Source organism: Prionailurus bengalensis, chromosome A3 (genome assembly GCF_016509475.1).
Source record: "Prionailurus bengalensis isolate Pbe53 chromosome A3, Fcat_Pben_1.1_paternal_pri, whole genome shotgun sequence".
Taxonomy (NCBI): Eukaryota; Metazoa; Chordata; class Mammalia; order Carnivora; family Felidae; genus Prionailurus; species Prionailurus bengalensis.
Genome location: NC_057354.1, coordinates 22,546,785 through 22,570,864, shown reverse-complemented (window position 1 = coordinate 22,570,864; position 24,080 = coordinate 22,546,785). Strand labels below are relative to the sequence as shown.

Sequence of the window (24,080 nt, the reverse complement as noted above, 5' to 3'; positions counted from 1 at the left end):
TTCAGCATATATCAGAGAATGCCAAAAAAAAAGAAAACAAAACAACAAAAACCCAAACCCCCACAAAATACCACTTCACACTCATTAGAAAGGCTAATCTAAAAAATGAAATGATGAAGCTACAGAACAACAGGAAATCTCCCACAGTGCTAACAGAGGGCAAAATGGTACAACAGGGGAAAGGTCTGGCAGTTTCTTTTTCTTTTTTTTCTAATTTTTAAGTTTATTTACTTATTTTGAGAGAGAGAGAGTGAGAGAGAATGCACGCAGGTGCGTGTGCACACAAGTCGGGGAGGGGCAGAGTGTGGAAGAGAGAACATCCCAAGCAAGCTCCGTGCTGTTAGCACAGAGCTCAATGCAGGGCTCTATGCCACGAACTGGGAGATCATGACCTAAGCCTAAATCAAGAGTCGGACACCGATGCTCAACCGACTGAGTCACCTAGATGCCCTTGGCAGTTTCTTTCTTTTTTTTTTTAAATTTTTTTTCAACGTTTATTTATTTTTGGGACAGAGAGAGACAGAGCATGAACGGGGGAGGGGCAGAGAGAGAGGGAGACACAGAATCTGAAACAGGCTCCAGGCTCTGAGCCATCAGCCCAGAGCCCGACACGGGGCTCGAACTCACGGACCGCGAGATGGTGACCTGGCTGAAGTCGGACGCTTAACCGACTGCGCCACCCAGGCACCCCCTTGGCAGTTTCTTATAAAGTAAACATGCACCTACTCCATGATCTAGCAATTCTACTCAGGTATTTTACCTAAAAGAAATGAAAACATTTTCCATAAAAATGTTTTGCAACCTTATTTGTAATAGCCAAAAAGTGAAAACAACCCAAATTATATTGAAGGGGAAAAGTACAAACAAATCACAATTTACTCACACAAGGGGATACTACTCAGCAATAAGCAGGGATCAACAGTAATGCATGCAACATGATAGAATCTCACAATCATCATGTTGTATGAATAAAAGCAAAACACTAAAGAGTATATATGATATGATTCTACTTACATGAAATCTAAGAATAGGCAAAACTAATCTATATTTAAATTTTTTTTTCAACGTTTTTTTATTTATTTTTGGGACAGAGAGAGACAGAGCATGAACGGGGAAGGGGCAGAGAGAGAGGGAGACACAGAATCGGAAACAGGCTCCAGGCTCTGAGCCATCAGCCCAGAGCCCGACGCGGGGCTCGAACTCACGGACCGCGAGATCGTGACCTGGCTGAAGTCGGACGCTTAACCGACTGCGCCACCCAGGCGCCCCATATATTTAAAAAAATCAGAGGGTGATGAGGGAGAAGCAACCATCGACTGAGAAGGGGCATAAGTGAATTTTCCAAGAAGATGAAGACATCTTGTATCCTGACTTGGGTAGTGATTACATGGATATATCTATCTGTAAAAATTCACTGAGCCATGGTGCCTGGCTGGCTCAGTCAGTAGAGCATGTGACTCTCGATCTCAGGGTCATTAGTTTGGACCCAATGTTGGGTGTAGAGATTACTTGAGATAAGTACACAAACAAACTTAAAAAAAAAATTAAGATTGGTACCAACTTACTATATGTGAATTATTCCTTTATTTTTTAAAATTAAAAACAATTTTAATGTTTATTTATTTTTGAGAGAGAGAGTGAGCAAGCTAGTGGGGGAGGGGCATATATAGAGAGGGAACAGAGGATCCGAAGCAGGCCCCACACTGACAGCAGAGAGCCCAATGCAGGGCTTGAACTCACGGACCATGAGCCTAAATCAAGAGTCAGATGCTTAACCAACTGAGCCACCCAGCTGCCCCTTGAATTATTCCTTTAAAAGAAAAAGAAAAAAAAATAGGGGTGCCTGACTGCCTCATTTGGGAGAGCATGTGACTCTTGATCTCAAGGTCATGAGTTTGAGTCCCATGTTAGGTGTAGAGATTACTTTAAAAAAACATAAGAAAGAAAAGAAAAGAAAAAAGAAAAGAAAAGAAAAAAAGAAAGAAAGAAAGAAAAAGAAAGAAAGAAAGAAAGAAAGAAAGAAAGAAAGAAAGAGAAACAGGGAGGAAGGAAGAGGGGAAGGAAGAGAAAGAGAGGAGGGAGGGAAGGAGGGAGGGAAGAAGGCAGGAAGGGAGGGAGGAAGGCAGGAGGAAAGGAAGGGAAAGAAAAGGAAAGAAGGAAGGAAGAAGGAAGAAGGAAGGAAGGAAGGAAATAGAGGTTGACATGGAAGGAGGATTCAGTACATATTAATATCCTTTACTCCAGATTCCAGAAATACAGTGTGGAAGCCAGCCTAACTTCACTTTCCAAAACCTGATTCCAAAAATATGGGTCAGCCACCTCCAAATCCCTAATAATAAAATGGTTCATTTAATATAAACAATGAAACTTGGCTGGTATCAGTTACTTCATGATAAAAATGGAGTTAGCTATTATTTTACTTTTCAATAATATGATAGAATAGTAAAAGCATTAAATTAGCATCTAGAAAACCTGGTTTTCTACTGCTGGCTCCACCCTTTAACAGCTTTGTGATTTTTTTGTGTATCAGTTCAATACACCTCTGTGAGCTTCAAGTTCCTTTACACTTATAAAAATGGAGATAATGATTCTTCCTTTATAGACTACTGTGAGATCAAATGAAACATTATGTATTTGTATATGATTGCACCCTGAAAACTGTAATGGGGAAGTATACTATAACACAGCAATGGTTGCTTAAATAGTCTTTACTTTATTGACTATTGAATATATGAAAACATACCGTCCATTCCACATCTGGGCGAGCAAGTGGAATAAATCTTCCATCAAACATATGAGAAAATGGCCCATGACCTAAAAAAACAAAAGCCTTAAAACTGCTTGTAAACTGGTAAAAAGTGAATCTGTTTTTTAATCTTTTTAGCGAAAACTGAATATTAACAGAAATTAATACTTTACAAGTACTTTACAAAGAGGAACAAAAATCCTTCCTTCCTATTTTCTAAAACAAGAAAATAAGAAACAAAAACATATAGGAAAGTGAACTGCCCATGGAGGGGTCTTTGAGTCGTCAGAGCTCACATACATCTGATGAAAGGACAGTTCTGTGTAACTAAAAGGAATATTAATGAAAAACTTTGGCATCTTCAGATTGAATATTTATATTAGAATAGTCATTTTAAGATCATCCACTGAGGTGGAGGAAGAAAATAATAAAACTTTATTTTTCTACTCTCATCCTTTTAAAAACATGTATTTTCATGTAAATTGTATAATTTACATAATACATTTTATAATAAATATACACGCTTGGGTTTTTACTGCTGATGTGGGCAACCAAAAGTGGAGATCACTAGTTTATCTTATTCATAAGTGATTTTAACATTCCACTCATTTAATACTATGAAACTTTGTTGACACACAACTCTGTAATTATCAGAATTTCTGAAGTGAGTTACTTGGCTAAAGAGGGACCCCACCTGGACCAGCCCTGGGCCTTTTTGCATGTCACAGTCTATAGAAAAAGGCTCATTAGTGCAGTGCTCAGACTCCTAGACACTGACAAAGTTTCCCAATGATATCCTCTAGAATCTGTTAAATTTATCATCTAGGAGTGGTACTGGTCCTGCTGAAATCTCCAAGGGGACATGCTAAAGAGAGTGCCTTATCCCCTTGAGAATCTGGCTGTTCAAACACAGATACCTCCCTTTCTCTACCCTAAGGGCACACACAAACTCTCAGGATCCTCCAATAGGTAGGAATAAACTACAAAGACATGGGGTTGAAAACTCCTGTAAAAAAGAGGACAGTCTCTCCCTCTCTCTTAAGTTTATTTATTTATTTTGAGAGAGAGTGCATATGCACAGGGGGAGGGCAGAGAGAGGAGAGAGAGAATCCCAAGAAGGCTCCATGCCCAGTGTGGAGCCCAGCTCAGGGCTCAGTCTCACAAACAGTGAGATAATGACATGACCTGAGCCAAAATCAAGAGTTGGACGCTTAACCAACTGAGCCACGCAGGCACCCGTCTTTTCTCTTTCTTTGTCAAAGAAGGATGATATTCTACTTGGATTAAAGTGGTCTAAGACCTCACATGGGTCAGGAGAGAAAAGGAGTTCTCTAAATGTGTTGTTAATCTGCTAGGGAAGATTATGTATTTTAGGTATGAGAAGAATGAATTTGATGAAGTAACTGACAGAAAATGGCAACAAAAAGAATAAAGGAAAGATAAAACTCCTATCATCCTAAATACAGTAGTCAAAAATCTCACTATTAGAAGGTCCTTTTGGGGCACCTGGGTAGCTCAATCAGTTGAGTGTCCTACTCTTGATTTCAGCTCAGGTCATGATCCCAGGGTTGTGGGATCAAGCCCCATATTGGGCTCCACAGCATGGAGCCTGCCTGGGATTCTCTCTCTCTCCCTGTCTCTCTCACTCTCTCCCTCTCTCTCTCTCTCTCCCTCCCTCTTCCCCACCCCCAGCTCCTCACACTCTCTGTCTCTAAAAAAATTTTTTTTAAATAAAAAAATTAAAAATGTAAATATCCAAAAAAAAAAAAGTCCTTTCATATAACTTGTAGCAAAATTGTTTAATGTGGGAAATACATTTAAAGACCACAAAAAATAATAGCAAAGCTTTGAGCTTATGAATCATTCTAGGAAGAAGCAATGGCACATTTATATTAATGTTAACTGCAGAATTAAAACACAACTTTCAGGGGCGCCTGGGTGGCTCAGTCGATTTAAGCATCTGACTTCGGCTCAGGTCATGATCTCACAGTCCGTGAGTTCGAGCTCCGTGTCGGGCTCTGTGCTGACATATCGGAGCCCAGAGCCTGCTTCAGATTCTGTGTCTCCCTCTCTCTGACCCTCCCCCGTTCATGCTCTGTCTTTCTCTGTCTCAAAAATAAGTAAACATTAAAAAAATTTGTTAAACACAACTTTCATATTTCTTTCCATTATTAGATTTTTTAATTCCAAAAAGAGATAACTTGTTATGGTTTTATGTTAACAACTTTGGTTCTTTGTACAGCATACCGAGATCGTGACAAAGGCCAGCAATCTGAACACAGAGCACATCCCGTTCACTTATCTGCAGCTCTGGTTGTTTTTCACGCAGTGCACGAACAAGACATCCCGCTAGATACCCTACGCTGCAGAGTAAGCAAAACAAAACAACATAAAGTCACTCTTCCATTTGAAAGATGATACTTCTGGAACTCAAGAATTCTAATATGTTTCTCAAATGTTTCAATATATTTCTACAACAAGTTAACAGAATAGTCGGTTTGAGAACTAGGCAGAAACACAAATAGAATCCTCAAAGCAGGACCTATTGGCTCACAATCAGTTAATTATTAGGGAAACGCAAAATCAAAACCACAATGAAATACCCCCTCACACTCATTAGAAAAGCTATAAAACAAAACAAAACACAAACAACCCCCCCCCCCACACACACACACAAAACAAAAAACAAAAAAACAAATGTTGAGCAGGATGTGGAAAAATTGGAACCTGGTGCACTGCTGTTGGGAATGTATAATGGTGCAACTGCTATAACAATATGGTGGTCCCTCAAAAAATTTAAACTAGAATTACCATATGATCCAGCAGTCCCACTCGCGGTATATAACCAAAAACACTGAAAGCAGTGTCTCAAAGAGGTATAAGCACACCCATGTTCCTAGCAGCACTCAGTCACTCTGCACCAGAACTCTGTCTGGCTCTCCCTGCTCCTGTTCTGGGCAAGCCCAAGTCTAAGTGGATGATGTGATCATTGAGGATTTGTCAGGCTACATGGAATACTACTTACATATTCCCAAGAAAATGCCCCACATGGCAGAAATGATGTACACCTGACAGCAAGAAGCTAATTAATATGATTTAAACCAATAAAGGGTTGCCAAAGAGATTTAGTTAATGGCAGACCTTGTGGCCACATCGTGTGAGAAGACGTCTCCTTATGCTCACTGTGCTTGCAATAAAAACTTTGTTCAGGCGCGCCTGAGTGGCTCAGTTGATTAAGCGTCCGACTTTGGCTCAGGTCATGGTCTCGCAGTTCATGGGGCACCTGGGTGGCTCAGTTGGTTAAGTGTCCTACTTCAGCTTAGGTCATGATCTCATGGTTCATGAGTTTGAGCCCCATGTCGGGCTCTGTGCTGAGGGCTTGGAGCCTGGAGCCTGCTTCAGATTCTGTGTCTCCCTCTCTCTCTGCTCCCCCCCCCCCCCACTCACATTCTGTCTGTCTCTCAAAAATAAAATAAACATTTAAAAAAAAAACTTTTCTCAAAAAAAAAGTCAAAGAGGTAGAAGCAACCCAATGTCCTCTCACAAATGAAGGGATAAACAAAATGTGGTATAAACATACAAAAGAATATTATTCAGTCTTAAAAAAGAAGGAAATTCTCACACATGCTCTAACATAGATGAACTTTGAGAAAATTATGCTAAGTGAATTAAGCCAGTCACAAATAGATAACTACTGTATGAGGTACCTAGAGTAGTCAAATTCATAGAAACAGAAAGCAGAATGGCGATAGCCAGGGGCTAGAAGGAGAAGAGAATGAGGAATTGTTGTTTAATGGAGAAGAGTTTCAGTTTTGCAAGATGAAAAAGTTCTGCAGTTTGGTTGCACAATAATATGGATATATTTAACACTATTGAAGTACATTTAAAAATGGTTAAGATGGTAAGTTTTATATCCTGTGTATTTTACTACAATTTTTTTTTTCAAAAAAGCAGGACTTCTGGTTTTATAACATAGATTGAAGATAAAGTGCCCAACAAATGTTAAATGCACTTTTAGCACTTCCCTCAGAAAGTAATTCCTGAGTGAATACAGTATCTTTCTTTCTCTGCTTAAACCCTAACTCCACAAAGCTGGGACAACTGCTACCTTGGTCTGGTAGGGCCTAGTAAGTTTTCAATAAATATTTGCTGATGAATGAATAAACATCTGAATAGACACTTGTCTTCTGGCTAATTAAAAACACTTCAAAAACAAAACACACACACTTCAAAACAAACAAACAAACAAACGTAAAACAGTGTGAGTAGTCCAAGAAACCTAGAAAATTGTCTAGTTTTTTCCACCCCAACCCATGTTCTCCTGGTTCTAGATTCTATAATGGAAAAGCAGACCAAATTCTCAACTAGTTGTTTGTAACAGAGGTGCCACCTTTTCTACGCTTGTGAATGCTCTTCTGATTTACACATTTCCTGCTAGGTTAAGAATATTATCTGGTTTCGGGGCGCCTGGGTGGCTCAGTCGGTTAAGCGTCCGACTTCGGCTCAGGTCATGATCTCACGGTGTGTGAGTTCGAGCCCCCGCGTCGGGCTCTGTGCTGACAGCTCGGAGCCTGGAGCCTGTTTCAGATCTGTGTCTCCCTCTTTCTCTGACCCTCCCCTGTTCATGCTTCTCTCTCTGTCTCAAAAATAAATAAATGTTAAAAAAAATTTTTTAAAGAATATTATCTGGTTTCAAAGAGCAATTCTTTATAAGACTAAACAGGAAAATTAAATAATGAAATTTACAACATTAGTTATATCAGTAACCAACCCATGTTTAAACAAATATGTCATCGAAATGGCCTGTCAATAGATACTTTCATTATCTTTCCGGTGAGGATCTGAATTGGCTTATAAGAGTACATAAAATAGGGGCGCCTGGGTGGCTCAGTTGGTTAAGTGTCTGACTTTGGCTCAGGTCATCATCTTGAGGTTTGTGAGTCCAAGTCCCGCATTGGGCTCTGTGCCGACAGCTCAGAGTCTAGAGCCTGCTTTGGATTCTGTCTCTCTCTGCTCTTCCCCCACTCATGCTCTGTCTCTCTCTCTCTCAAAAATAAATAAGCATTAAAAAAATTTTTTAAATCCATAAAATATAGCAAGGTAAATCAAAGCCTCAATTTTCTCAACAAAATATGGATATTATTACCATTTTGTAAAACTATGCTCTAAAAGGTCATTATTTCATAAGATAAGGAAAGTACTTAAATAACTGTAAATTCCCCATCAACTGCCTTCTTACCCTAGACTGTGCTCAAATCGGTTGTGCGAAGCGCCTGGAAAAATATAGTAACTGCCACCCAACTGTTTGATATATCGAAGCCGCTGAAATTGAGGTGTGTCGATGATTCGGATGAGGAGAGGGTGGAGTTCAATGTGGCCATGGATAGGATCATTAATGACCTAGAAAATGTTTACATTAATATCAATAACAATATATAATTCCATCTAAAATTTTTGTGCAGCCGTTCCTATCTACAGTGCACAATTAAAGCTATTCAATTGTTCTCAAGTAAGAATACTTCTACAGGAAATAACAAGATATTAATATCATTACCTTATTTAGGCATCACTACCAGACAGATCAAGTATATTGGATCTGGGTATATTTTACTTCTTCTTAATGGATTCTAATATAGAAAAATAAGGAATTCAATTTTTTTATTGTGTATATGATTTGATTAGTCTTTAATAAATTAGTCTTGTATTCACGTTAAACGTACTCATTTAACACACTCATTCAGATCATATAAGCCTTATTGCTATAGACAATGTGTCTGTTTTTTTCCTAAATGTATCTATATGGTACCCATTAGGAAGAGAGGGAGTGAGGAAGAAAGAAAGGGAAGCTTCCTACCATATAGATAAGAAATCTTGGGCAGGAAAATGAAATTCTACACTACTCAATGTCACTCAGAAATACCTATACTTAGTGAAGATAAATTTTACAATTATTTATTACTCTAAGCTTAAACAGGGTTAAATACAGGTGAAGATTTAATGTCCCTCAGTGTTTCTTAAAATAAAGATACATCTTAACTATCCATAACCGCCTTTTAAAGAGAAAGACAATAAAAAAGGAGTGGCCCTTGTGTGGCTCATTTGGCTAAGTGTCTGACTCTTGATCTCGGCTCAGGTCATGCAGTTTGTGACTTTTGAGCTGATGGCATAGAGCCTGTTTGGGATTCTGCCCCTCCTCCGCTTGTGTTTTCTCTCTCTCTCTCTCTCACTCACTCAAAATAAATAATAAAAAAATTTTTTAAAAGAAAAGAAAAAAGGAACTTAATAAATGATCTGATGCATGATTTTCAAACTGCTTCAAATTTTTCCATGAAGTTCCTTAAAAATGTATGGAATTCTGGGAGGTGAAGGGCCTTGTCTACTGCCATATTCTCAGAACTCATCACGCAGCGTAACGCCTGGCACACAGTAGGAACTCAAATATGTTTTAAATGGTTAGTGTTGAACTGCCATTGCAAAGATACAAATATTTTTTAAAGGTTTATTTATTTTTTTGAGAGAGAGCATGAATGGGAGGAGGGGTGGAGAGAGAGGGGGGGACAGAGGATCCGAAGCAGGCTCTGTGCTGACAGCAGTGAGCCCAATGAGGGGCTCAAACCCACGAACTGTGAGATCATGAGTTGAGCCGAAATTGGAGGCTCAATGGACTAAGCCACCTAGGTGCCCCAAGATACATATGTTAAGATTCTTTATTTTTTTTATTTTTTTTTCAACGTTTATTTATTTTTGGGACAGAGAGAGACAGAGCATGAACGGGGGAGGGGCAGAGAGAGAGGGAGACACAGAATCGGAAACAGGCTCCAGGCTCTGAGCCATCAGCCCAGAGCCCGACGCAGGGCGCGAACTCACGGACCGCGAGATCGTGACCTGAGCTGAAGTCGGACGCTTAACCGACTGAGCCACCCAGGCGCCCCAAGATTCTTATAGTTAAAGTGTACCATGCCCATATATAGATATATACAAAATATGAATTACAAAAGCTCTATGCTGTAAAGAAGCTTAAAGGGTCATCTGGTCCAACATTTGAACATGCTAGTGATAAGGAAGTCATTTCCTTTAAAAACAGCCCAATTCAGGGGCGCCTAAGTGGCTCAGTCGGTAGAGCGTCCGACTTCAGCTCAGGTCATGGTCGCATGGTTCGTGAGTTCGAGCCCGCATCAGCCTCTGTGCTGACAGCTCAGAGCCTGGAGCCTGCTTCAGATTCTGTGTCTCCTTCTCTCTCTGCCCCTCCCCCACTCGCGCTCTCTGTCTCTCAAAAATGAATAAATATTAAAAAATTAAAAAAAAATAGCTCAATTCAAGATGTGCATCAACAGCCTGAGTCAAGTAATGACTAGAATTTATACCTTTGTTAAGCAATATGTAATGTATATTAACAAAGATTAATGACTGGTGAGTATTAATTTTTTTCACCTGCTCTATAAAGTCACTTTATCACTATCATAAACTGGGTGATATTGGGTGTCTGGGTGGCTCAGTTGGTTAAGCGTCCAACTCGATTTCAGCTCAGGTCTGCTTGGGATTCCCTCCTTCCCCCTCTCTCTGCTCCTCCCCCTCACTCACTCTTGCACACTTGTGTATATATACTCTCTCTCTCAAAATAAACATTAAAAGATATATAAAATCATTAAAGCTATCAATTTCATGACTATACTATTCACTGACCAAAAAGTACTTAGGAACTTCAAAATCTATTTGCAACAAATGTAATTTATAATTTATAAATATGGTTAGGCAGTTTTCTGTTTTTGATGAAACATAGAAAGAATAAAAGTGAGCAAATGACACTGATTGTCTTTCTTTTTAACTTTTAACCTTTACTTTAGAGGGAGAGGGAGATGTGAGTGGGGGAGAGAGGCAGAGGGAGACTGAGAATCTGATGCAGGCTTCACACTCAGCCTGACACAGGACTTGATCCCATGACCCTGGGACCATGGCCTGAGCCAAAATCAAGAGACACTCAACTAAGCCAGCCAGGAGCCCCGAAACTGGTGTCTTGAACATTACTTCAAAATTATTTTTGCTGCAGGGGCGCCTGGGTGGCTCAGTCGGTTGAGCGTCTGACTTCGGCTCAGGTCACGATCTCGCGATTTGTGGGTTGGAGCCCCGCGTCGGGCTCTGTGCTGACACCTCAGAGCCTGGAGACTGCTTTGGATTCTGTGTCTCCTTCTCTCTTTGCCCCTCCCCAACTTGTGCTCCATCTCTCTTTGTCTCTCAAAAATAAATAAATGTAAAAAAAACAATTAAAAAAATATTTTTGTTACACATTTTGTTGCACTGTGAAAATGTGGTAACAGAGATCATCTGAGATGATCTCACCTAATAAAGAAAACTTATCTATGTCCTATCTGAAGAGAATACTCTGTGCTGCCCTTCTCATGAAGGAATGAAGGACAAAATAGATTGCAGGCAATTTTCTTCCAACTGCAGGACAAAATTGTTAAATATAATCTTTAATAAGTGATCACCCTATTTAATTTGTCATGAAAAGAATGAGGTATTTTAATATTAGGTAACTTTTTCAGAAAGGGCTAAAATTTGATTATTCAAATAAAATACTTGCTATAAGAGCCACTACTTGGCCTATAAAAGAAAACTCTTGTAGGACTGAACCAAACACATTTATTAAATATTTCAAACATGGGGAGCTTGGCTGGCTCAGTCAGGGGAGTGTGTGGCTCTTGAACTCAGGGTTGTGAATTTGAGGCCCATGTTGGGTGTAGAGATTACTTAAAAATAAAATCTTAAAAATTTTTTTTTTCAAACATGATTTTCAATGGGAAATAAGCAGACTGACTGGCAAGAGTAAAATTGAAATATGTATTCTCATAGAGATCTGAGATAACTTAAATACTGTACAAAATATACCAAACACAGCTAATGAAAAATGTACATGATCATTGCAAAAGGGTACAAAAGGGGATTTAGATATCCTACACCTTCTCCAGGTCTGAAACTAAGTTTTCTTAACCTACAGAAGTCAAAAGGGTGAACAGTAAGATAAAATTTCTGTCACCAGTCAATCAAGAAACATTTCTTTAATTATGATACCAGAGAGTCTGTGAAAAATGCACATTCACAGGCCTACTGTAAATTCCCACAATCAGAATTTCTGAGATGGAGGGTGGGCAGTTCACCACTTGTTAAAATGATTCTTGGGACACTAATTCTAAAAAACAGGGCCTTGAATGTCTGGAAGGGGCCGGGAGATGAAAAATAAGAACTATTGAGGGGCACCTGGGTGGCTCAGTCAGTTGAGCACCTGACTTTGGCTCAGGTCATGATCTCATAGTTTGTGGGTTTGGGCCCTGTGTCAGGCTCTGTGCTGACAGCTCAGAGCCTGTAGCCTGCCTCGGATTCTGTATCTCCCCCTCTCTCTGCTCCTTCCCTGCTCACATACTGTCTCTCTCTCTCTCAAAAATCAATAAATGTTAAAAAAAATTTTTTTTAAATAAGAACTATTGATAGATGAAACTCTAGGAATGTATCCACCCTGTGGACTAATATTTGACACAAAAATTTACCGGAGCTGACAAGAAAATTCAGTACAACTTTAAAAGTTATTCTCTGACTAAGGGGAAAGCAGAGCTATGTGTGTCGATGTGGGGGATGCTCAAAAGTATAATAATAGGGGCGCCTGGGTGGCGCAGTCGGTTAAGCGTCCGACTTCAGCCAGGTCACAATCTCGCGGTCCGGGAGTTCGAGCCCCGCGTCGGGCTCTGGGCTGATGGCTCAGAGCCTGGAGCCTGTTTCCGATTCTGTGTCTCCCTCTCTCTCTGCCCCTCCCCCATTCATGCTCTGTCTCTCTCTGTCCCAAAAATAAATAAACGTTGAAAAAAAAATTAAAAAAAAAAGTATAATAATAATAATAATAATTTTTAAAAAGCAGTGTAAAATAAAAGTTTAAAAGGTTACTTACTGTTTATAATTTTTATAAAGCTTAAAAAACATGTAACACTATACATTGTTTATAGCTATAGATATACATGTAGTGAAAGTAAAAAACATTTGTGAAAATGAATAAACCCAATTCAAGATGGCACTTATTTTGGGGGAAGAACGGATGGAAACAGAATCTACAATGGGTACAAAAAAGACTATATTGTTTCTAACATTTTGTTCTGAAAACAACAGATCTGAAGCAAAATTAGGTAAAATATTAAGATTTAACAAGCTAGGTAGTTGCCTACTTACACTTTTCTGTATGCTTAATATATTTTAGTTTTTCTTTTGGTTTAAATATTTTGTGCTTATTTGAGAAAATGCAGTTTAGAAATATAAAAATCAATTACAATTCTATTTCTGAGAAGCAGATTTCCTCCCATTCTTTTTTTTTTTTAATGTTTTTTCTTTCTTATTTAGTTATTTATTTTTAAAGTAGGCTTCACGCTCAACATGATCAAGACCTGAGCTTAAATCAAGAGTTGGACGCCACAGGGGTGCCTGGGTGGCTCTGCTGGTTAAGTGTCTGACTTCGGCTTAGGTCACGATCTCACAGTTCGTGGGTTCAAGCCCTGTGCCTGGCTCTGTGTTGACAGTTCAGAGCCTGGAACCTATTTCAGATTCTGTGTCTCCCTCTGTCTCTGCCCCTCCCCTGCTCGCTCTCTCTCTCTCTCAAAAATAAACAAACATTAAAAAACAAATAAAAAAAAAGAGTTGGACCCTTACATAATAGGGGCATCTAGGTGTCTCAGTCAGTTCAGCATCCAACTCTTGATCTCAGCTCAGGTTTTTTGTTTTTTGGGTTTTTTTTAAGTTTATTTATTTATTTTGAGAGAGAGCAAGGAGAAGGAGGGGCAGAGAGAGGGTGGGACAGAATCCCAGGCGGGCTCTGTGCAGACAGCGCAGAGCCCTATAGGGCTCAAAGTCATGAACAATGAGATCGTGACCTGAGCCGAGATCAAGAGTCGGACACTAAACTGACAGAGCCACCCAGGCACCCTGTTTTTATTTTTTTAAGTTTATTTATTTATTTTGAGAAAGAGAAAGAGAGAGAGATAGAGAGAGAGAGAGAGAGAGAGAGAGAAATGAACGTGGGCACATGTGCTAACAGGGGAGGGCACAGAGAGAGGGAGAGAATCCCAAGCAGATTCTGCCCTGTGAGCTCAGAGCCCAGAGCCCAATTTAAAGCTTGATCTCACTAAGCATGAGATCAGGACCTGAGCTGAAATCAAGTCAGACACTTGACTGACTGAGCCACCCAGGTGCCCACAGCTCAGGTCTTGATCACAGGGTCGTGAGTTTAAGCCCTGTACTGGGCTCCGTGCTGGGAATAAAGCCTATTTAAAAAGAATAAAATAGGGAGCGCCTGGATGGCTCAGTCGGTTGAGTGTCCGACTTCGGCTCAGGTCATGATTTCACTGTTCGTGAGTTTGAGCCCCACATCAGGCTCTGTGCTGACAGTTCAGAGCCTGCAGCCTGCTTTGGATTCTGTGTCTCCCTCTCTCTCTGCTCCTCCCCTGCTTGCACTCTGTCTCTCTCTCTCTCTCAAAAATAAACATTAGAAAAAAAAAATTTTTTTAAAGAATAAAATAAAAAGTCAAAAAAACATAATAAACTCAGATTCTTCTTACCTTCATTGCATCAACATGAATTTCCTTCAGTTGCTGGATACAATTATGCAGCTTCTTTCTGTCACCCAAGGTACTAAAATTACAACAGGATAAGCAAATCCGTCATTATTTGCTTAATAATAATCCCTGGAGTATATAATAGCATATAATCAACTCTAAATTATCTACACTAATAGAACGAGAAGTCAGATTAAAAGGAACAATTAATAATTCAAACATACGCCCCCTCTAAAATTCTCCCCCGAGGCTTCTGCCCTTGATTCTCCTCTCTTGGTAACTCAGACTTCAACATCTCCTACGTCTCTACTTAACGCTCAATTTATACTTCAGACTTATTTTAACCTAACCGAAGTTGCCATCTTCTCTCACAACCCTGAATCTGCATGGTTCAAGGTAGTACACTGAATTATAGCATAGAGATAATGAAAAAGGACTTTGAAATCAGAACTGGTTCACATCTGCACATGGAATCTGTGTGACCTTGGGGGCAGGGAGAATCACTCAACCTTTTTTAGTATACTAATGTTCTCACCCATAGCACAGGGAAAATATTGTCTACCTTACAGAGCTGGAGAGGGATTAAATAATGTATTCAGCACTGCAGTTAATGATAAAGACCCAGTTCCTTCCCTCAAGAACTAGAGAAATTTAACTATGATTACCGGTGTCACAGAAATCATCACTGATTATCAATTCAATATTTACCCTATCAGAAGTATTTTAACTATAAGAATTTAGGAGTCTATTAGTGTGAACAAGTGATAGACATGTGAACAAAGTTCACATGATAAGTCCACGAAGAGATTTTTAAATTTATTATGGTAATGAGTTACAAAGGTCCAAGTCTGACTTATGAACATTGGAAATGACTTAGGCACAAATCCAATATATATGAAGGCAATAGCTTTACTTATACCCATATTATTTTGTCAGTAATCCCTTGTAATGCTTCAGTTTGAGAAATAAATTTAATAGGATTTAATGTAAACAGCTCAAAATCCTGTAATTGGTTATCCAGCTTCATTTACCTAATTGGTCCAAGCAAATTAGCCTGACACTCGGCTAATTATCAACAGAAGCAGCATGTAAAGGGGCAGAATTTACTGACCTAACAGCTAATTAGATTGAAAAATAAATCTTTTGCTAAAAGTCCTAGATACACTTAGAGTCAGAACCGCTACAATTGGCCTCTATATCATATTAAATCGTACTACAATCTAAGAATCACTTTCTTGGGATATACAGAGGCATCATTACAGCTGATAAATCATAAAGCAGCATACATTGTGTTTTCTTATTCTCCTACCATCCTCATTAGTTTGATGTAACAAGCAGAGGGAAAGGCCAAGCTTGGAGAAGTACTTACAGGTCAGCGATAACGGAGTCAGGTTAAGCATCATTGCACAGTTGAGCACAACCAAGAGTTACAGCATAAAATACCAAACCTAAACCAATCTCATTGCTTAGTATTTGCCTGAACTGATACTCGGTATTCATTACTTAATAAAACCCCAAAAGAAATATTCACAAAGAAATTGCTGATTAAAGTCTATAAAATTAGGGGCACCTAGGTGGCTCGGTTGGTTGAGTGTCTGGCTCTTGATTTTGGCTCAGATCATGATCTCACAGTTCATGGGACTGAGCCCCATGGTAGGCTCCAGCCTGTGGTGGGCTCTGCGAGCACAGCACAGAGCCTGCTTGGGATTCCCTCTCTCCTTTTTCTCGTCCCCTCCCCCCAGCCCCCCCCCACCTACCCACATGCTCTCTGTCTCTCTCAAAATAAATAAATAAACATTAAAAAAAGATAAAATCTATGAAAATAGACACCCAAAACCTAGAGGTTTTTTGGATTATTTTAACAAAGGTTATAAAAACAATACAGTATCTTAAACAAAAATTTAAAATATTCAATGGGCCAGGGCGCCTGGGTGGCTCAGTCGGTTAAATGATCAACTTTGGCTGAGGTCATGAAGTCCTGATTCCTGAGTTCAAGCCCCACATTGGGCTCTCACTGTCAGCGTGGAGCCTGCTTCAGGTCCTCTGTTTCCCTCTCTCTACCCCTCACCTGCTCGCTCACACACACACACACACACACACACACACACACGCACATTCTCTCTCTCTCTCTCAAAAATAAACATTAAAACAACAACAACACGGGGGACTGGGTGGTTCAGTTGGTTAAGCATCTGACTTCGGCTCAGGTCATGATCTCACAGTTTGTGGGTTTGAGTCTTGCATCAGGCTCTGGGCTGACAGCTCAGAGCCTGAAGCCTGCTTTGGATTCTGTGTCTCCCTCTCTCCATGCCCCTCCCTGCTCGTGCTCTCTTTCTCTCTCGAAAATAAACAAACATTTAAAAAAATTTTTTTTAAAACAACAACACTATTTCAAGTATCCATGGGCCATAGTTAGACTATAAGATTTCATATGTATATTTCATCATTTCCTGTAAGACATCTAAAATGTCTTACAACTGACATATACAGTTAATGTACCAATGTTTCTTATTTCTTAGAAAAACCTTTTATTTTTTTTAATGTTTATTTATTTTTGAGAGAGAGAGAGAGAGAGACAGAGAGAGAGCACGAGCAGGGGAGAAGAGGGAGGGGGACAGAGGATCTGAAGTGGGCTCCACATTGACAGCTCATGACCTGGGTCAAAGTCAGATGCTTAACCAACTAAGCCACCCTAGAAAAACCTTTTAAACTGGGGCTCGTGGATGGCTCAGTTGGTTGAGTGCTGACTTCTGCTCAAGTCATGATCTTGCAGTTCATGAGTTCAGGCCCTGTATTGTGCTCTGTGATGACATCTCGGAGCCTGGAGCCTGCTTTGGATTCTGTGTCTCCCTCTCTCTCGGCCCTCCCCTGCTCTCATTCTGTGTCTCTCTCTGTCAAAAATTAAAACAAACCAAAAAGAAAACATCTTTTCAATCAACAGTTGATCATAAACTTGAGAAAATTTCAGTACTTTTCTAAACTGGACTTCCTCTTAGAAAGCAGAATCTAAGACAAGACCTTATGTACAGGTAATTTATTTTTAAGATGTGAATCCTAGGAAAGGGAAAACAGGAAAGGATGGAAAAACAGTACTAGGTTATATTAATAAATTGGCTGAACTACTACCACTGTGAACAACTTTGCCTAATCTCACTGGGATCTTCTCTTTTTTTTTTTTTTTTTTTTTTTTTAATTTTTTTTTTCACAACGTTTATTTATCCTTGGGACAGAGAGAGACAGAGCGTGAACGGGGGAGGGGCAGAGAGAGAGGGAGACACAGAATCGGAAACAGGCTCCAGGCTCTGAGCCATCAGCCCAGAGCCCGACGCGGGGCTCGAACTTACGGACCGCGAGATCGTGACCTGGATGAAGTCGGACGCTTAACCGACTGCGCCACCCAGGCGCCCCTCACAGGGATCTTCAAAGGCAGCTCTAGCCAGCAGAATTTTGCTAAGATAGAAATGTTCTGTGTCTTCCCTGTCCAACATGGTAGCCACTAGCCATAAGTAGCTATTGAGCACTTGAAATATGGCTAGGTAAGGAACTGAAACTTTAATTTTAATTAATTTAAACATGTAACTAGCAGCTGCTGTATAGGAACACACAGCCCTGAAAAGTCCTGCAGAATATACCTCAGAGTTATACGGTGGGCACAACCAGATAATGTTCATTTGAAATTCTATTTTGTTCACTCATGTCTCCAAAGTTCCTAGAAGAATTCCTAACATGTAGTGGGCCCTCCATAAATATTTGCTGAATAAATTGGTAGTATTTGGGTCCACGAAATATATGGTTCTCTTTAAAAGCAAGACTATTAGAATAAATGCAATTCAATTAAAATAGTAAGCAACTAGGGGTGCCTGGGTGGCTCAGTCAGTTGAGCATCCAACTTCGGCTCAGGTCATGATCTCACGGTCCGTGAGTTCGAGCCCCGTGTCGGGCTCTGTGCTGACAGCTCAGAGCCTGGAGTCTGCTTCGGATTCTGTGTCTCCCTCTCTCTCTGACCCTCCCCCGTTCATGCTCTGTCTCTCTCTGTCTCAAAAATAAATTAAAAAAACATTAAAAAAATTTTTAAATAGTAAGCAACTCAATATACCTAAGAAATAAATAGTAAGGGGGATGTTGAGGGGACTGAAACGTGATCATGAAAGAGACTCCTGATGATTCTGATCCAAAGGACATTTATTAAAATTCAAGTAAATGTCCTAAGGTGATCTTTTCTCACAATCTGCTTCTATTATCAACTACTAAACAACAGTGTATGAAGTAAGTGTATGAAGTAATTGTTTTGATTCTTTGGTTACTGTTACCACAAACAACACTTAGCCAAGTGGGACTCCAGAAGAAAAAATACCTTATTTTACCACTGTTGCCAATTCTTTTTTTTTTTAATTTTTTTTTTCAACGTTTATTTATTTTTGGGACAGAGAGAGACAGAGCATGAACGGGGGAGGGGCAGAGAGAGAGGGAGACACAGACTCGGAAACAGGCTCCAGGCTCTGAGCCATCAGCCCAGAGCCCGACGCGGGGCTCGAACTCCCGGACCGCGAGATCGTGACCTGGCTGAAGTCGGACGCTTAACCGACTGCGCCACCCAGGCGCCCCCCACTGTTGCCAATTCTCAAAAAAAAAAAAAAAAAAAAAATCTCCATTTTAAGTAATATTTAAATATTTGTTTCTCAACTGTGATCTTTAAAGTGGATCCACACTAATCTAGCCCCTACAACCTCCAGCCTTACATAGGGATCTCTACCTATATATATATATATAATTTATTATTAAGGGCCAATGTGTTAATCACTTTATATACACTGTCTCATTATTATTTTCCATTTCACAGGTGCAGAAACTGAAAGGTGAAATTACTTGTCTCAAATCACACAACCAAAAAAGGAACAAACTACTTTGGATTGTGTCTTTAAATCTAATACCAAGTATACATTCCAGTCTTGAGACAGCTTTAGGAAGACCTAAAAATATGTTCAAGGTAAGGTTGTAGCCTTGATTTTTCTTGCCAACATTGCCCCCCTATTAGTCCTTACGTATTTTATGGTGTGTATAATCCAATTATTCTGAACTTGAGAGTAAACAGTTGGTCACTGCAAACTTTATGAAGGCTTGTCAGCAAAATTTTTTAAAGTAGGAATCATTAGTAATATTAAACACAGGATTTGCACAGCAAAACCAGACACAATTATGTTGGGATTCAGTTTTAAAACACTTTGTAGATTTATTTATTTTAAAGTTAATTTATTTATTTTTCGAGAGACAGAGACAACACAAGTGGGGGAGGAGCAGAGAGAGAGGGAGAGAAAGAGAATCCCAAGTAGGCTCTGCACTGCCAGCACAGAGCCTGGTGTGGGGCTTGAACCCACAAAGCCATAAGGTCAGGAGCTGAGCCGAAACCGACAGTCAGACACTTAAACGACTAAGCCACTCAGGCACCCCAACACTTTGTAGATCTAAAATGAGGACAGTTAAGATCAGTGCCATGGGTTTTGTCCCTCAGAGGTGAATAAAAAGGTCAGAAGTATGCTTGGCTACAAGTTGAATTTTATCATTCTTACCTTATTCCAAGACTTTCAAGATCAGACTCATTAAGATGGAGCAGTATTGAACCTGTGATTTTATTTCCTTTGGAAGAAAAGGGAGAAAAAAAAGATGAATGGTTTCAACAATTATACCATAGGCTTTTTTGTTTCTTTCAATTTGGATTCACCAGATTTACCCAAATCAACATTTTCTAAACCACCCACTACAGGTAATGGACTGTGTAAAAACCACTTTCATTTGCCACTTGGAAAGTCTTTTTCTCCACAGGGGGCTCAAACTCACAACCCCCAGACCAAAAGTCACATATCCTACAGACTGAGCCAGCCAGGCACCCCTCTCAATTGGATAGTCTTCATTTTAATTAGATAACTATATTGACAGGCTATTTTTGATAAATCAAGTAAAAACTTTTAAATTATCTGAATGACTTATTTGTGAGGAAGTCCAGCAGCAAAACCAGTGGCTTCCTTCTAAAATAGGTGAGGTTTGGCATGGGGGGAGGAAAGGAAACTTAAATCTATTGTTCTTAGAATAGTCAGGTCAAAACCATAGCCTGAAGGGTGCCAAGTGTTGATTGAGTTCTAAAACCTCCAAGGAGGAGCTTGACTCCCGGATCTTGGAGATGTGAGTTTGGGCCCCACACTGGGTGTACAAATTACTTAAACAATAAAAGACTTAAAAAAAAAAAAAAACCTCCAAGAAAAGCACATAATACTGTGTTTTGAAATATATATACGTTTATTTTTCTTTCTCTCACTATATAATTAATTTTACTCCTTCCTGACCTCAGATTCCACAACTCTGGACTATTTTCAAACAAACAAAAATCTTTTTTTTTTTTTTTAAGTTTATTTATTTTGAGAGAGGAAGAGCACTCATGAGTAGGGGAGGGTCAGAGAGAGAGACAGAGAGAGAGAGAGAGAGGGAGGGAGAATCCCAAGCACGCTCCACACTAACAGCCTGACTCAGGGCTCAACCCCACCCTTGATGATCTTTGATGAGAACACTTGTTAAGGTATAGCTGGCATGAATTCTGGAGTCCAAAGACAAAATCTTAACTTTCAGTTCTGCTTTTTTTCCAGTTGTATGACCTTTAGAAAGTTACTTAACATCTTTAGACCTCAAACACATCATCTGTAAACAAAACAGGGATTACAGCCTCTAAATTTCAGGGCTCCAGGGGGCCTGGGTGGCTCAGTCAGTTGAGCATCTGACTTTGGCTCAGGTCATGATCTCAAGGTCTGTGAGTTGGAGCCCCATGTCAGGCTCTGTGCTGACAGCTCAGAGCCTGGAGCCTGCTTCAGATTCTGTGTCTCCTTCTCTCTCGGCCCTACCCCACTCGTGCTCTGTATCTCTCTCTCTCTCAAAAAAAATATTAAGGGGCGCCTGGGTGGCGCAGTCGGTTAAGCGTCCGACTTCAGCCAGGTCACGATCTCGCGGTCCGGGAGTTCGAGCCCCGCGTCGGGCTCTGGGCTGATGCCTCGGAGCCTGGAGCCTGTTTCCGATTCTGAGTCTCCCTCTCTCTCTGCCCCTCCCCCGTTCATGCTCTGTCTCTCTCTGTCCCAAAAATAAAAAATAAAAAACGTTGAAAAAAATTTAAAAAAAAATTAAAAATTAATTAATTATTAATTCATTAATTTCAGGGTTCCTGTGAGACTGTATTCCATAATGAGGAGAGGGACCCAATACCTTGTTTTGCCAAATAAAAGCAAACCCAGACTAAGACAGGGATTAGAAAGGAAGACTATTACAATAGGGAGAATGTTGTGACCTCAGAAATCTCCAAGTGGTTCAAAATGAAACAGACAAAAGTGTTGCTGTTTTTTTTCATAGGGTAAAGGAAGTGATCCCAGTGGGGTCTGACAGGACAGTATCCTGCTATGCTCAGCTGGTTACCGGAGAGGCTGATGATGGGGCATTCCACTTTTTTAGTGCTTGTTCAGGTTTGGGGACAAGCAAGATTTCAGGGCCTTCTAGGAGAGAGAGAAGGCTGACTAAAGTTTTGGTCAAGACAAAGCAGACGGTTAAGAAATGAGCATTTGTTGCGGCACCTGGCTGGCTCAGTCAGCGGAGCATTGGACTCTGGATCTCAGGGTTGTAAGTTCGAGCCCCATCCTCGGTGTACAGATTACTTAAAAATAAAAAATCTTAAAAAAAAGAAAAAAGAGGGGCACCTGGGTGGCTCAGTCGGTTAAGCGGCTGACTTCAGCTCAGGTCATGATCTCACAGTCCGTGAGTTCGAGCCCCGTGTCGGGCTCTGTGCTGACAGCTCAGAGCCTGGAGCCTGTTTCAGATTCTGTGTCTCCCTCTCTTTCTGACCCTCCCCCCTTCATGCTCTGTCTCTCTCTGTCTCAAAAATAAATAAATGTTTTTAAAAAAATTTAAAAAGAAAAAAGAAAGAAAAAAGAAACGAGCAATTGTGAATGTAAGGTCAGTTTTTACCAATTAAAGCAAGGAGTGAGTTCTGCTAGCATTTGACTGTAGGTTCAAGAGACCATTCTGAAGGTTGATGACTTAATCTACAGAACACCAAAACAAAAACAAAAACAAAATCTATAGAACACCACTGAAAGAGAAAGTCAACATCATAGTCCATCATATTCTGGAGACAGAAAATATAAAACTACTTCATCCCCACCTAGTTGCTATTCAGAGAAAACTTCTGAGTGCAGGCCAACCAAAGAGGGGGAGGAGAAAAAAGAAGTACCATTTCCCACACCATCCAGCTGTTTTTTAAGTCTTCAAACACTAAGTCCCTCCGACCCTAGACAAACAGGACTCCACCCTATAACTGCAAAAATTTATTAAACTTACAAATGGGTAAGACAGAGAGAGGTTAAGCTTCACATCCGTTAGGGCAAGTTTAGATCTCGACTGGATGGATGCTTGAACTGGAGCCAGTTGCTTAAAACTCACAACCCACACATTTGCCCCATGTGATGTGGCCAAGTTGTGGGCTGCTGGGAGTCTGGTGGTCAGCTCAGCACTCCCAGTGTCATTCAGATTTAACTAGGCAAACTGATTTTGGAGACCAAAACAGAATCATTACCAAGCTCTACAAGGGTGGTCAACCAACATGCACTGAGCCCTGCTGGCATGCTACGGTAAGGCAATGGGGATGCAGGGATTCACAGAGCATGTGCCCTCCCCCTTAGGAAAACCCCGAGTTGAGGGGCCAAGGGAGGAAACTTAAACTTGAAAGCAAAACACACTCCAAGTGCTCCAGGAGCTGCAGGAGCACAGAGGGGGTCTCCCGAGCCCCGTGAGTCTGAATGACAGCGCCCCTCCGACTACGGTCTGGGGAAAACGTTCTTCTAAGTCACAACAGGGACCGGAGTCTCGCCTGCCCCGCGCTGGGGTGACCAGTTCCCGAAGAAACCCACCAGCCTCACACCAGGTGCCTCACCCAAGTTCACAATCCTCAAAGTCGGCTTCCCCTCTGCGGGTCCCCAGCCCCAGACGCCTCATTTCTCCTCCCTCCATCTCCGGGGGGCACTCCTGGGCGCCCCTTCTGGCACCTCCCGTCCCCGTCTCAGGCCCCCGGTTCTGGAGGACTCTCCGCCTCAGGTCGTCCCCCCACTCACCCCCCCCCGCCCCCAACACCTCGGCACCCCCGCCTCGGGTCTACCCCTTCTGGTACCTTCCCCGCCGCAGGCCCCCTGCTCAGAGGGGCTCTCCGCCTCAGCTCATCTGCGGCTCGGCGCCTCACACCCCCCGCCTCAGGTCCACCCCTTTCGTATCTCCCCGCGCAGGTCTCCCTTCTCCGCTTCGGGTCCTCTCTGAGGCCCCCAGCTCACTGCCTCGGCGTGCCCTCCCCTCAGGCCCGCGGTCCCCGCCTCGGGTCGCGGTCCCCCGGCCCCGCAGCCCTGCAGCCCTGCTACCTCGGAAGCGTTCCAGCAGTCCGGGATCACTGAAGCCACTGCGCTTTAGGAAGCAGCACACCTGCTCCGGGCCCCAGGTCTGGTGGTCGCGGTGGAGTTTGGGGCCCGGGGAGCTCTCCGCCGCCGCGGAAGGGATGTTTGGCGGGGTTCTCGGGCTGCCATCGCGTCGGGGCCGTTTGAAGGGCTGGTCCGAGTCCGCTCCCTGCATGGCAACAACCAGCGCCCTGCACAGCACAGTCAAGAACCGCGGCGCTGGGACCGCACGCAAGCGCACTGACTGCCGGTCGGTGGGGACGAGTCCGCTCGGCACTG

The 24,080-nt window shown here is 41.4% G+C and overlaps 1 protein-coding gene across 1 annotated transcript in view; it reads right to left on the bottom strand.

Moving 5' to 3' along the window:
• SAMHD1 (SAM and HD domain containing deoxynucleoside triphosphate triphosphohydrolase 1) overlaps positions 1-24,080 on the bottom strand; it is a 46,263-nt gene extending 22,183 nt beyond the window's left edge. The window contains 6 exon segments of the mRNA XM_043602421.1: positions 2,744-2,814; positions 4,994-5,109; positions 7,986-8,146; positions 14,338-14,410; positions 19,902-19,968; positions 23,769-24,080. Of these exon segments, the coding sequence (XP_043458356.1) occupies positions 2,744-2,814; positions 4,994-5,109; positions 7,986-8,146; positions 14,338-14,410; positions 19,902-19,968; positions 23,769-23,976 (696 nt within the window). The 5' untranslated portion in view covers positions 23,977-24,080.